Here is a 14448-nt window from a genome sequence, read left to right as displayed (position 1 = left end):
CAGATAGACTAGTCACAGAGGCAACAACTTTTTAAAATACACCCTAGAGCCCGTATCTGTAGTTACTCAATTAGCAGGGAGAAAGCTAGCAAAGACAGTCATAAAATAAAAATAACAGAATGTCATTCAAATTTATTAAACACACACACTCTCTGTCTCTCTCTCTCTCTCTCTACCTGAAGAATGAATGGCTTTGCTCCTTTTCTGCATCACTTCCATTAATGCACCCACGATTCCTGAAGTGGGTGCAGGTGTTGGTGGTGTAGACTCTTGGCCATCAGACACCTTGGAAAAGGAAGTAGCAAAACTCAGTAATAAATCTTTAGCAAAGAATCTTTGTCTCCAGAAAGTCCTACTTTCTTAGAATGACTTATTATCATAAAAGACAAAAAAGATATTAAACTGGCAAGTCCAGCACAAGATTAATTAAATTAACAAGAAACAAACTGCTGCCTTAAAGATATTATTCAAAAATATTTCCTTTCCATCTTAATGTATAAGCCAACAATACATTTCTAAATCTACGTTTATATTCAGATAACAAACCCTCTCCTGAATAATACTGCTGGGTTACTTCTGTTTATTCCAGCACACACAGACTTAGACTATCAACTTTAAAGCTATTATTAAGGGACTTCAAGTTATAAACAGAGGGTAATATTTAGACTCGAGTTGTTATGTGGGAAGCACACTGAAGATATTGAAAAACAAGTGTAGAAACGTTTGCCTACAAAAATCCAGCTTTACACCTTCATGTTATATTTATACCTTCAAAATGAACCTCTTTTCTCATAGTATATAATTTCTTTTTAAGGAGATGAGTTGAGCAACTTTCAAAATGTACCTGCCTCACTAGGCAAGTAACAATCCCTAACTGAAGTACTTCCATCTGTGCCAAAGTGCATTCAAGAAAAAAAAAAAAATTATCACTAAAGATGAAAGAGCACAGCTGTACTAAATGATTACCTGTGTTTTAATACATATATATATATATATATATAATATATATTTTTGAAATTCTTAATCATTTCCCAAAGACAAACTTTCCATTTTGATCTGTACAATTCTTCCTCTAATACTCCTTTTTCTTCCTGGAGTAAACACCTTTTTTAAAAAAAAAAAAATTCACAGTGGTTCCCCCTAAGATACAGATTCATTCCTTAGTATTTTGGCTTTAAACATTATCTATTAATTATTTCCAGTATAGAAGTACCACAAATGAAAAAAGATAACACAGAGTTTCAGAGCTTTGTATTTCTGTACAAGGCTCTCAGAGGTGCAACAGCAGTAGGGACATTTAGACTACCTTTAAGCAATGTCATAATGTAAAGTAGAGAGCATAAAGCAGAAGTGAGCACACTGTCATCAAACACATTTTTTGAAGTGCTTACTTGAACAAGGTACTATTTGAGGTACTGAAACCATGGAATTCAAAATATATGTGAGTACTGAATACCTCCTACTAGCTCTTTAAAGTAAATCTATGGTTTTATGTTAATCATATTCATCACAGAATAAATTGATGATTTACTCAAAAAATTTAAAGAACACAGCCATAGAAATTTCAACCACAAAATGGTCTTTTTAAAAAAATAACAAATTCAGACTACATGTATAACATGCCAATAGTTCAATGACTATGCACTCTATGATTGCAATAAATGCAATCAAAAGGAAAGTGATTATTTAGGATAAAAATGGCCCCCATTCAACACTTAGAATAGAAAATATTTTTCTTTCTAAAAGGTACTTACGTATCAATTAATGGGTTTTTCTTTTTGGAAAGAAAGGGAGCGTTGGGATGGGAGAAAGTTATGGAGAAAGTAAATAGAAAATTTAACTTTTTAAAATAAATGAGGATACAACTTTATTCATTAAAAATTTAAAATCGCCTTATTATAGCTAAATGAGAGAAAGAAACAAAAGTTGGTTTGTGAAAAGGAAATAGAAAAAACAAAAAGGTAGGTTAGGAGTGGGAGTTACAGGAATGAGAATGACGCAGGAACTAGCAGAAATTCCAAGGCAAAAGCTGGGCTGTGGTCATTTTGACATTAATTCTCCCCACTAACCACTCTTTAAAGTTCTTCAACTGCTTCTGACAGATCTTTAGTCTGATCTAAACGGGGAAAGAGAATAGAGATGATTGCTCATAGGTTTAAGTGTCATCCTGAATACATATAAAGAAAAGAGTTAAGATATATTTTAAAGATCAGAGTCTTCTTAAATCTATGCTAATGTTTACATGTTTTCATTCAATTAGTTGTGCTTCCTATCTATTACTCTCCTTTTACACAAAGTTTCTGAGATTTAGAAAGCTACTTTAATTCCTATACTGGGAAATAATTTTCAATTAAAACATCCTCTGTCGTCTCCGTTTACTTCACAGAAAAAAAATCTATCATCCATGACCTGCCTGAAGTCCTGGAGAACATGTTATAAAAGGCTCCAAAAGACGTATGTAAATGTAGACAGGTTAGGCTCTAGGATAGGAGTCAGCAAACTATAGCCCATGGGCCAAATCCAGTCTGTTCTTGTATTTTTTTTTTTAAACTATCTAAAAACTAAGCTTGATTTTTACATTTTTAAATGGCTGATAGAAAATAAGAGTGTTTTTGATATGTGAAAGTTATATAAAATTCAAATTTCAGTGTCCAAATATAGTTTTATAGAACACAAGCATGACCATTCATTTATGTATTGTCTGTGGTGCTTCTGTAGTACAACAGCAGAGCTGAGTGGTCACGACAAGAGGCCATATTGCCCATATAAGCCTAAAATTTTACTACCTGATCCTTTACGGAAAAATGTTTGCTTAACTCTAAGATTAAATGACCTGTAAGATTAAATGATTATCTCATCCAAATCAGATAATCCTAAATTTATTTGCCATCACTGTCAGAAATTCTATTACAATTCTTTCAATTTTTTTGAGTCTGATTCTCTACTAATCTAAATTTTAGAACATGAAAACTCTGGAACATGATTTAATTTTTATAAAGCTACTGGTTTAGATTTCCTAAGGAAATTGGTTTCAAGTAGGGCTATTTTTAATTCTCATAGCTTAATAAGGATTTTTCTTTAAAGTGTCTTTTATTTGAAAGTAAAGTCTAGAACAAGGAATTGCAAACATACTGTAAAATTCCATTCATATGAAGTTCTAGAACAGGTAAAACTAATCTATGGTGATTAGATCAGTGATTGTTTATGGAAAAATTAACTGGGAAGAGGTATGCAAAATCCTTCCGGGGTGACAGAAATGCCCTACATTTGCATATAGAGATATGGGTTACATGGCTATAGAGATGTATCAAAGCTGAATTAAAACTTGTGCATGTCATTGCATGTAAAAGTATTTTTAAATTTATAGGGTTAAGAATGAATTAGCAAGAGAAAAAAAGAACAAATACACTTTTCAAAAATGTCTTTCAATAAATTACTTTAAAATTCCATCATGATAGAGGATCTAAAATGAAAAAAAAAAAAGCTTACTTACAGACTTTAGTTGGATACCCTGTCGTATCTGGTCTAACAGTGCATCTCGTCCAGAGCAGGACACTGGCCGACTGTTCTGCTCCACTTTTTTTAGCTGAGCACCCTCTCTAATTTGATCTAAAAGAGCTGCTTTGTTTCCTGCAGTAGTTGGAACCTGATGGTCCCCATCAGAAGGCAGGCCAGCAGGGGGTGGTGGCCCAGGTGGAGGCGGAGGTGGAGGCGGTGGGGGTGGTGCCACTGACCCTACCCCCAACACAGGTGGAGGTGGTGGTGGAGGCCCTGAAGGTGCTGAGGAAGGAAGGGCTGGAGGTGGAGGAGGGTACATCCTATTTGGCGGTGGTGGAGGGACTGCTACACTTGGCCTGGAAGGAGGCGGTGGTGGAGGTGCAGCTGTGGGAGCTCTTGAAGGTGGTGGGGGAGGAGCACCTCTTCCCCTGGCAGGAGGAGGGGGAGGACCTGAGTTGTGTGGAGGGGGAGGAGGAGGAGGCGGCCCTCCCCTTGATGGTGGTGGAGGTGGTGGTGCTGAAATGCAAACAGAAAAACAGAAGGCATGCTTTTTTCTTCTCATAAACATCATATTGAAAAGTAATTCATTTTAACATGTATAAAAATCAAATATCAAAAAAGGGCCTCATCTTTGCATTTTATTTTACAAAGATACCTGAGCACAGATGATATCTCATAAATTTTTTTGAGAATTGTCAGCCTAAAGATCATTTTCTTATTGGTTCTTAAAACAATATGAGCTAAAACAGACTAGTTCACTTTTTAGGAATTAGTACAGTTCTGAAAGCAAAGGGAATAAACATTTTCTACTTTACAAAATAATAACAAAATATACCAATGAAATTAAACATTTTGTTAATTAGCATTATTTTACATTTTAATAAAAATAAATGAATACCTTCCCTCTTTAAAAAAGAATCAAGTACACTTACTTTTTTAAAATAAAATCAATTCACATTCAGAATTATAGTGTAGTGTAGCTTAACAGAATTCATTCACATTAATCTGCGCTAAAGCCCAAATATAAGGCTTTCCTTTCAAAATGTAAGCCTTTGTCATCTAATTTACATTTGTACTTTCATAGTATGTCTGTATCTCTAAAAATTGTCTACAATTCTAGTAATGACATTCTGGGAGGCTGGTTGCTTCGCTGAAATGCTCAATTACTTATTCCAGACATAAACTAACTGGTTATTAACAAATTAACTGAGAATTTCTATATACTGCAAAATTGAAGTTATTAACAAAAATTACTATTATTCTAGCAGTCAGGATATTAGCATTCTTATTCTACATCAGTAAAAATGTAAGATATAACACAAAAATAAACTTGGCTGAGCATGGTGGCTCATGCCTGTAATCCTAGCACTTTTGGGAGAGCAAAGCGGGAGGATCACTTGAGGCCAAGAGTTTGAAACCAACCTGGCTGACATGGAAAAACCCCGTTTCTATTAAAACTATAAAAATTAGCAGGGTGCAGTGGTGCATGCCTGTAATCCCAGCTACTTGGGTGGCTGAGGCATGAGAATCCTTTACATCTAAATATACTGAGACCAGTACTGGCATAATAATGTTTATGAACTATATGAATCAATCAATCAATCAATCAAAGTTGAAATGAACACTGGCAGTGAAAAAGACACAAGTAAACTGAATGCCTAATCTAAAATGACTGTTAAGTTCTTCAGAAGAATGTTGTAACTGGAGCTTTTGCTTGACTACACTATTGTGACTATGCAAACGCTAGGAAGAAGAAAAGAAAGCAGTCCTAAATCAACAAGGTAGCAAAGAGATGACTGTTATATTGGAAAATTTAGAGTATTTTATCTGCATTTTACTGTGCTAATTATTAAGACAAAACTAAAATACAAGGTCCTTTAAAAGAAATATCAAATCTTAAAAGGTTATAAATTGTGCTCTCAGGTACAAAAGAAAATTTTATACTTTATCCAAGAAAAAGGATTTGTATTTCAAAATTAATAGAAAGTTTACATTATTTATATTCTGAAAATATATTACTAATTAGAAAGTGATTATATTTAAATTACTACTTCTGAATTACAGTAAAATCTGGTGGTTTATAGGACTCCTTAAGTAAAACACTTAGGCAACTGTAAGTGTTTACTTTAAAATAAAATAGCTGGAAGACTTTGTATAGATTTTTATGAATAAAGACTTAATAAACAAAATCTTGTAAAGTTTTTAGTTATAATAAAATAATGTTAAGACACAGTATGATGGGCCGCATTTGTTGTCCAGAAACTTCAACACCCTGCTCAAGGCAGAGTTCACATGTATGAATGTACCTGTTTTCCATGAAACTGACCTCAAAAGATTAAAACAAAACAGAATGCTGAATAGAGATAAAAGTTACCTTGCCTTCGCAGTTCATTTTTAACAGCTTCAACACCTCCTGTTTTTTCAATAAAGTCATAAATAACTTTTGATGTTTCTCTGTCTTTAAGCTGTGCCTCTGAGATTCCACACATATCAAAAAGATTCTTCAATTCTGGATCCAAATTATTCAGCTACAAAACAAAGTAACTGCTAACTATAAAAATATATCCCAATTAAAACAAAAACATTAATTTTAAGGCTCATCTGTGTCCTTCTGAACTTATTTTGCCTTTTTAAACTTTTAACATGCTTATATTACTTACATGCTAGCTAAACGATTTTACTTAAAAAAAACTGAACAGATAGATTTCCTATTTTCTTCTTCTTCTTTTTTGTTCCCTGCCTTCAAAAAGAGGGCATCTCATCTAGATTTCTATTAGCCTATTCATGATTCAGACATCTCCAATGCTCATTTGATCTACCTTGTCCTAAGTATGTATGTAAAACCAGGAATAAACACACAAAAAAAGTAAATTAATTTGAAAATCTGAGAGCAAGGATCTTCCTGTAATCCCAAGCATAATGCCCAGCACAAAGAGGTGCTCAGTATGTTTGTAGAGTTAACATTGTAGCTATAACAAAAATAACCAAAAAGATTCTTTACTCCAATCATAAATAATATCGCTTTAAAATAATGTATCCAAACGCTGATTAATTTTTGCCAGCAGTTTCACAGCGCTACAAAACAATGACAAAACTGCCAAAAAGAACAGGAGAATGAAAAGATCTAGAGAATTCAACAGATGAATATTCAGATACTACTTTTTAGTAATTTGGTATACATTCCCCTGAAATTATCACTTGGCAGAAATGATTTTCTTCTCTTGGCTTTCAAAACACAAGGATTTTATTTACACAGCGTATAAAGTCAAGGTACACAAACCCTGGTCTAAGTCTCTAGCAACTTAGTCATGAATGACAGAACAATAATATGGTTTTAAACCTCAGTCGTATATGTACATAAAACACAAGCACATTCAAACAGATACTAGACACCACAAAAATGAATTTTAAAAAATCTAAAATAGGCCAATACATTTCCACAGAGTTATAATGTACATGATTTGAAAACATACTTACATCAAAGCCTGTATTTGGATCCCAACCAACATGTCCAATGTGCCTAAAGTAGAAAATAGAAAAAAAACCAGAAAAAACAAAATGCATAAAGGGCATTATAAACACAATATATATGAAATCCAATCAACATCTGGCTTTTGAATTTTTGGCCTGAACTAATAGTTCTCACAGACATAACCATATTATGATAAAAACTATGTACAAAGAGTCAGAAGAATAGGATTCTAGCCCTGACTCTGCTACTAACTGAAACTTAAAATTTTTGTACAATCTCTCTCACCATCTATTTACTTAACTGTCAAATTAGCGTAAGAGTCCAAGCATTATGTATATGATGGGATAGGGGTTTCATAATGAGCTAATAAAATAATGCATATGAAAATGCTTGAAATATGTTATATAAATACCAAATGTTTTTACTGACCCTAGGCAGTATCCGTACACAATTCCTAAATGCTATTTTTAGAGCAAAGTGAGAAATCGTTTTTATGTTCAATAATTAGTTGAAGAAGCAACTTTATCTAATTTTTCTTTTCTCATAGTTGAAAAAGTAAATAAACTGTAAGATTCCAAGAACATCTATTGAGCAGCTGCCTTAAAAAACAAAAACAAAAACAAAAACTCCAATAAAGCGCAGTTAAAACAGTATCCAAGTGATGAACGTACACACCCTCCCGAAAATAAAAGAAAATTTTCTAACAAGTTAAAAATCAAGAACAGCAATGAATAAATCAAAAGTGAAGATAAAAACAACAAAAGAACTGTCTTACTGGAAATTGCTTGGTGTTCCTATATCTGCCTTGGTTAATCTCTTCTTTTTAGCTTTTCCTTTCTTCTTTTCTTTGGTATGGGAGATGTTGTTGACTTGTGGACCATAAAATCTATTTGTTGTAATTTCTGGATTTTTTATGTCGACTGTAGCCATGGGTAGATTAGGACCTGCAAATAAAACCAAATAATGTAAAAAGGATATAATTTAAGATAACAATGATATAAAATCACAATTTACAATTAAAATTTTTTTTTCTGAAATAGGATCACTTCATTATAAATTATTTATATTTTAAACTTCTATATTTTTCCATAAAATGCAGCCTAAATTTCTAAAATCTATAAGTTCTTAAAGAAATTAGTGTAGATGCACTATTTCAAAGCAAACTTACATTTTTATACCATTAAATTTCATAAAGAATATGAATTTCCAAGCTAGAATTTAAATATAATTAGTCTACTCTCTTAAATTTTGATTACAATAGCCTCATACCCAACACATTGCTCAATGGTAAAGTGAAACGTATCTTGTAACAAGGATAAAGAAAGTAAAGTAAGTGTCTATTTTGTTTTAAATTTAACAAAGAAATATAGGCTTAACTCTTTGTTTCAACTGTTAGTCAAGAAGAAAAAGGATACTTAAAATTATTACTACCATTTTTTCTAAAACTGGCATACTTAAGTCAAATGATATTTTCCCCACCAGTACGCATACACCTTGACTATCAGAAGTATAGAATTCAAAAACTTAAAATGCAAAAATTCTTAAAGCACTCATCTTGTGCAAGAATCAACAGTAAAAATATCAAAGGCATCTTTCCATATTATTAATAGTATCTTCAGAAGTGGTACTAAACGTAGCACAAAACTTGTCTTACAATTCAAAATAAAATTCTTGATCTTAAAAGTATGAAAGTTTGAATGTGAAGCATTCAACTGAAAAATTTCTTAAAAATTCAACTAAAGGGCAACACATGTTCCTTAGAGGTCCTATTTTTAAATGTTTCTCTGACAAATCCTCCTATGAGGCCAAGTTCCTCTGAGGCGACTACATTAACGACCACTTCCAAAACATATGAAATACTATCATTGTTGTGTAGAAAATAATTTAACACAGCACACTTGAGACTGCCCTTCTTAGAAAGGACCACTTGCAAGGTTGGCCCTCAGGTGACCATTTGGGAAGTTGGATTTCAAGAGGGTTCCCACTATTCCCTGATAAGGTGGGCTTATTGTGTCTAAATTGTTTGTGCTAACAATTCAGTTTATGTTGAACATCTACTTTCCTTCTGGGAGTCTGGAATCTTGGTGAGTGCAAGGCAGGGGAGACCTATGTAACCAGCCCCCAACAAAAACCCTGAGCACCAAGTCTCAAGCTTTTCCTTTAGACAACATTTCACATGTTGTCACAATTCATTATTGGAGGAATTAGGTGCAACCTTTGTGACTCCACTGGGAGAATTCTTGGAAACTTGTGTGTGGTTTTTTTACGAACTTCATCCCATGTGTCTTTTCCTTTGCGGATTTTGTTTTATATGTGTTTTCACTGTAATAAATGTTTGCTATAAGTACATTTATATATTGAGTCCTTTAATCCTTCTGGTGAATCACCACCTCTGAGGATAGTCTTGAGGATCCCCAACATAATCAATAAATGGCAAATAGAAATCTCAAGGCTAATGTATATTAGGTGATCCTTAAAATCCAATTTGACTGTAATTCTTTAATTATGCCCCAAACCACCAATGTATCCTACTTACTAAAATTATCTGGGAAAAAAAAAAAAAAAAAAAGAAGTTTATTTACATGGGTAAATTGTATATACCTTATTTTCTCCCAACTCTACTATTAAAGATAAAACAAAACTAAAACAAATTTATGAAAGCCATGTCACCTTATCAAAAAAGTAAATAATCTAGAAAGGTATATTTTTAATATCACCAAAATTCAACTCTTTTCCCTTAATATTCAAATCCCATTTATATATAGTATGTTAATAATCCTAAAGTTTTAGTTACAATGTCATTCAAAAATTCCATAGGAAGTTGCTGATATTGATAAGAAATAATTTTTGGAAAAAATGAGAGCTAGTGAGTAATATGCATAAAACCATTAAAAGCTTTTTCAGTGCCCAGGAATAATCTGAAAAATAACTAGATCAATAAGTAAAGGTGAGTTAAGCAGTACAGAATGACCTGAAAGGCTTATTAGGAATATAGGATATGAATTTTCAAATTTGCTCAGGTATCAGATTTTGGCATTTACATAGTTGTACAAATAAGGACTTACTGAGAATACCCAGAATGTGGGGGCTAGAGCGTTGAATTGGGGTTACACTCAGACCTTCACAGACTTATCTGGTGGCCTGCTTTTACTTCTCATTCTTCCCTTTCTGCCCTCTTGCTTATCTTTACCAGTCAGTATCAGCAACACCATCCACAATAAGGATGCTACAAATTACTTTTAGTTTCTTATCTTCATATCTTAATAAAATTTAAGAATTAAGACAAAATTAGGAGTATCAGGATTAGGTACTCCCTGGCCAGGCACAGTGGCTCACGTCTGTAATCAGCACTTTGGGAGGCCAAGGCGGGCGGATCACGAGGTCAGGAGTTCGAGACCAGCCTGGCCAATATGGTGAAACCCCGTCTCTAATAAAATACAAAAATTAGCTGGGCGTGATGGTACGCGCCTATAATCCCACCTATTCAGGAGGCTGAGGCAGGAGAATCACTTGAACCTGGGAGGCTGAGATTGCGCCACTGACTCCAGCCTGGGTGACAGAGCAAGACTCTGTCTCAAAAAAGAAAAAAAAAAAAAAAAAAGAATTAGGCACTCTCTTTATTCATATGACTTTTCCTGAACTAAGTATTCAAACAGCAACTACAATCAGACTCACCAGTAAAATATAAAAACAGAAAACAACAAAAATATTTTCTGCCACTTTAGCTTACGTAAAAGCCATCTATTATACTATAGACGACTAGCATGGAAACAGAGTTGGATAAAGTTCAGTTTAATGATTTAAATTATCCAAGCTAGTACCTTTTTTGGAAAATCAGTTTCTTATAACCTTGATTTATAACTCACTAGAGAAAGTAATTCAGCTGTCTCTGAACAAGATTCAAGAATGAGGATAGGAACAAAATATAAGTGATATGTGAAACGAATAACAATGTTTAACTCATACCGTAATCAGACTGTGTGTTTCCCCTCTTCCTCTACCCAAAAATCAGGTATGGATATATTATTATGCAACAACATTATCTCCTTAAGTCACTATAAATGAATTTCGTTAGTAGTAGTTAAAACATTATTTTAAGTAAGCCTATAAAAAAAAAATCCATATAATGGAGATATACAGAAAATTAGTATTAGATGGGAAATTAGGAGTTTCCTTTCAAAAATCACCTTTCATTTTATTAATGAAAATGAAGGACAGTAAGAGTTAGGTGATCTTTATATAGTCACACGATTAGTGACAGAAGCAAACGTGTATTCTGGTATCTTGGTTTCTAGTCCACTACCCTTCCAATTAACTATTTTACCTCTTTTATTTTTGAGATGGAGTCTCGCTCTCTTGCCCAGGCTGGAGTACAATGGCACCATCTCGGCTCACTGCAACCTCCACCTCCTGGGTTCAAGCGATTCTCCTGCCTCAGCCTCCCGGGTAGCTGGGACTACAGGTGCATGCCACCAAGCCTGGCTAATGTTTCATATTTTTAGTAGAGATGGGGTTTCATCGTATTACCTAGGATGGTCTTGATCTCCTGACCTTGTGATCCACCTGCCTCGGCCTCCCCAAGTGTTGGTTGGGATTACATGCGTGAGCCATCGTGCCTGGCCAACTATTCTACCTCTTACACAAAAGTCGAACTACAAGGTGGATGACACTGCTAATTTTACAAATGCCATAACATGTTCTTTGTTTACCAATTTATCAGTTTTCCTGGTCTATGGTCCAACAATTCATTATTCAATAAATATGTACTAACAACTTACAGAATTTAGAAAAAAATGGATTTCTACACATTCAAGAAGTTAGGTACTTGGTTATTTCTGTTGACAATGGTTATTTACTTTAGGGTTTGAAGATGTTAGGAAATAAGTTTAAAATGGTATTCTAAAGCCAAATTAAATACCTGTTTCAAGTGACACACTAAAAAAAGTGAATACCTGTTTAAGGTATAGAGTCATTTTTTAAATAACGTAAAGTATATGAAAGATTTAGTAACAGAGATATGTACTCAAGTCATTTCTAGTAAAGTTTAATTATTCCATTTATGAAATTACACTCATCCTAAGAACTACTATGTAAACATATAATGAAGGGGGGCTGTTTTCCTTCTTTTTTCAAAAAGCAAATGACAAATTATCTCCTGATTAAGGACAACTGTTGCAGGAAAAGGTTTTTAAATGTTCTTGTGAACAGACATGTCTAATTTTAAATCTAAAAGAACTCAAGTTTCCCATTAATTACATAAAAAGCAAAGAAGCCTCATCAAGGTATAAAACAGTTGAAAAACAGGTGGCCTAGAGGCCTCTGATGTCAAGCAGTCACAAAGCTGAGAACAAATCATTGGAAAGCATATATGCTAAAATGTGAAAGTGACCAATAAAGAAATTAGGAGTGAGGAAGATACTGAATTGCATTTTAGGAATGTATGTAAATTCCACAGAAAGTATCTTTTTAATAATTAAAATTTGAAAAGGTGTGGTAAACTGATAATCTAATCTAGTAAGGATCTGAGACAAAGCACCTGCATGGCTACTGGAGGACATGGTACAGGGGCCCACTGCCACCTAGTGGTGGTGCACCAAATACAGTAAAGTAATAATGTTGCCTCCCAAACAGTAGTCTCCACTTAGAGGTGAAAGCAAGATAGTTGAATGCAAAGCAGTTTTAAAATATTACAACTTGTATTGATAATTATTTATTTCATTTTTTATTGTGTATTAATATATTAATTGCATATTGTATGTATAGTTTATAAGTATACAAGTATGGGCAATACATGCTGTATAATTTTGCCCTTTAACAGCACTATTAAAAAAAAAACCCTCCACTTATTTGATAAAAGAAGTCTGAAACCACTGAGTCAAATGATTAAAACTAAAGATTTAAAACCAACAGCCAACTCAGAGAAAGAAACTACATTTAATTCTAAGTGGGTCTCTTAGTAGGGATAATAAAATTATGAAACACCACTGTTACATAAAGAATTTTCAAATTCTATCTATTCATGGAAACTAGGTGCCTCTTCAGAAATTCATTTTATAAATGTTCACCCCTCCATATTCACAGTTCCATGCCCATGCATTCCACATCCATGGATTCGACCAACTGTGGATTAAAAATAAAAGTGGATGGGTCCATCTATTCCGAGCATGTACAGACTATTCTTGCTATTATTTCCTAGACAATACAGTATAACAACTATTTACCCAGCACTGCTTCTCAGCCTTTTGGCTAAGATCAAATGTACCTAGCATTTACATTGTATTAGGTATTATGAGTACTCTAAGGAGGATTTAAAGCATACAGGAGAATTTGTGGTTATATGCAAATACTATGTCATTTTGTATCACAGACTTGAGTATCAATGAAGTTTCCTATCCATGGGGGATCCCGGACCTGATCCAACATGGATATATGTATTTACAACTTTAATTATATTGTTTCTACAGCATCTACACTTTAAAATCTGGGGTTACTTTCCCCAAAGTGTTTCCATGGCACCACTAGAAAGTCTTCTCCATTGGTACTCAATACTGTATATACTCTCTAAACTCAAAATAATGTAACAAATTCAGAAAGGTTGAAATACTAGACTTATATCAAGGAAAATTTCCAATACTACATTGAAAGTTCACAGATGAGCAACTTGTAACTCAGCTGCTTCTGTTTCTTTTGCCTCTGCCACGTACTAGCTTATATATTCTGAGACATGATATTTACCCTGTGTCTCAGTTTTGCCTTCAAAATCATTTGGACATAACATAGTGGTTAAGGGGCCAGGCTCTAGAGTCAAATCATCTGATGCTGAATCTTGCTTCACTACTTACTAGTTATGAGATCTTGAGCAAGTTATCTATCTATGCCTCAGTTTCCTTATCTATAAAAGAGATAACAAGAGCTACTTAAGAAGGTTGCTGACCAGTGCCTGGCAGATAGTAAAAGATCGTTAAATACTAGCTGCTATTATTATTGTTGTCATCATGTAACATATAACCAGTGTGAAATAATCCTTTGAAATAAGAATGAAAGATAAATCTTAAAGTAGGAAATTAACAAATATGCTAGACAAAATTTACTGCCTCTAGGAAAAATGTTAAGGCTAGATTGTATACTCAGTCAACTGTGAATCCAGAATTAAGATATAAGTATTAGTGATCTTCACCCTATGTATTCTTTCTTCATGTCAGAAAAATATTGAAGAATATTGTTTCCTAAGTCTCATCTGTCAGTCATTAATTAAAAAGAACACAATAAACCGTATAATTTGATCACAGATACTAAATATTACTTATTAATGTATGGTACATGTTTCCACAAGGATTAAGATGTAATAGATACTAAATATTACTAATGTATGGTACATGTTTCCACAAGGATTAAACTGTCACCTAAAATCTTAAAAGATTAATAATTGTCAAAAAGCTTACCATTTGGGGGATCTCGTCTTTTCTCTGTTAGAAAAT

The 14448-nt window shown here is 33.5% G+C and overlaps 1 protein-coding gene across 1 annotated transcript in view; it reads right to left on the bottom strand.

Moving 5' to 3' along the window:
• WASL (WASP like actin nucleation promoting factor) overlaps positions 1–14448 on the bottom strand; it is a 66037-nt gene that overhangs the window by 6886 nt on the left and 44703 nt on the right. The window contains exons 5-10 of the mRNA XM_010367988.2: positions 14413–14436; positions 7746–7914; positions 6976–7018; positions 5873–6026; positions 3494–4014; positions 177–285 (exon numbers count right to left, since the gene is read on the bottom strand). Of these exons, the coding sequence (XP_010366290.1) occupies positions 177–285; positions 3494–4014; positions 5873–6026; positions 6976–7018; positions 7746–7914; positions 14413–14436 (1020 nt within the window). The remainder of the gene's footprint in view (positions 1–176; positions 286–3493; positions 4015–5872; positions 6027–6975; positions 7019–7745; positions 7915–14412; positions 14437–14448) is intronic.

Source organism: Rhinopithecus roxellana, chromosome 6 (assembly GCF_007565055.1).
Source record: "Rhinopithecus roxellana isolate Shanxi Qingling chromosome 6, ASM756505v1, whole genome shotgun sequence".
Lineage (NCBI taxonomy): Eukaryota > Metazoa > Chordata > Mammalia > Primates > Cercopithecidae > Rhinopithecus > Rhinopithecus roxellana.
The sequence above is the reverse complement of the archived record's forward strand: the minus strand, read 5'-3'. Positions and strand labels throughout refer to the sequence as shown.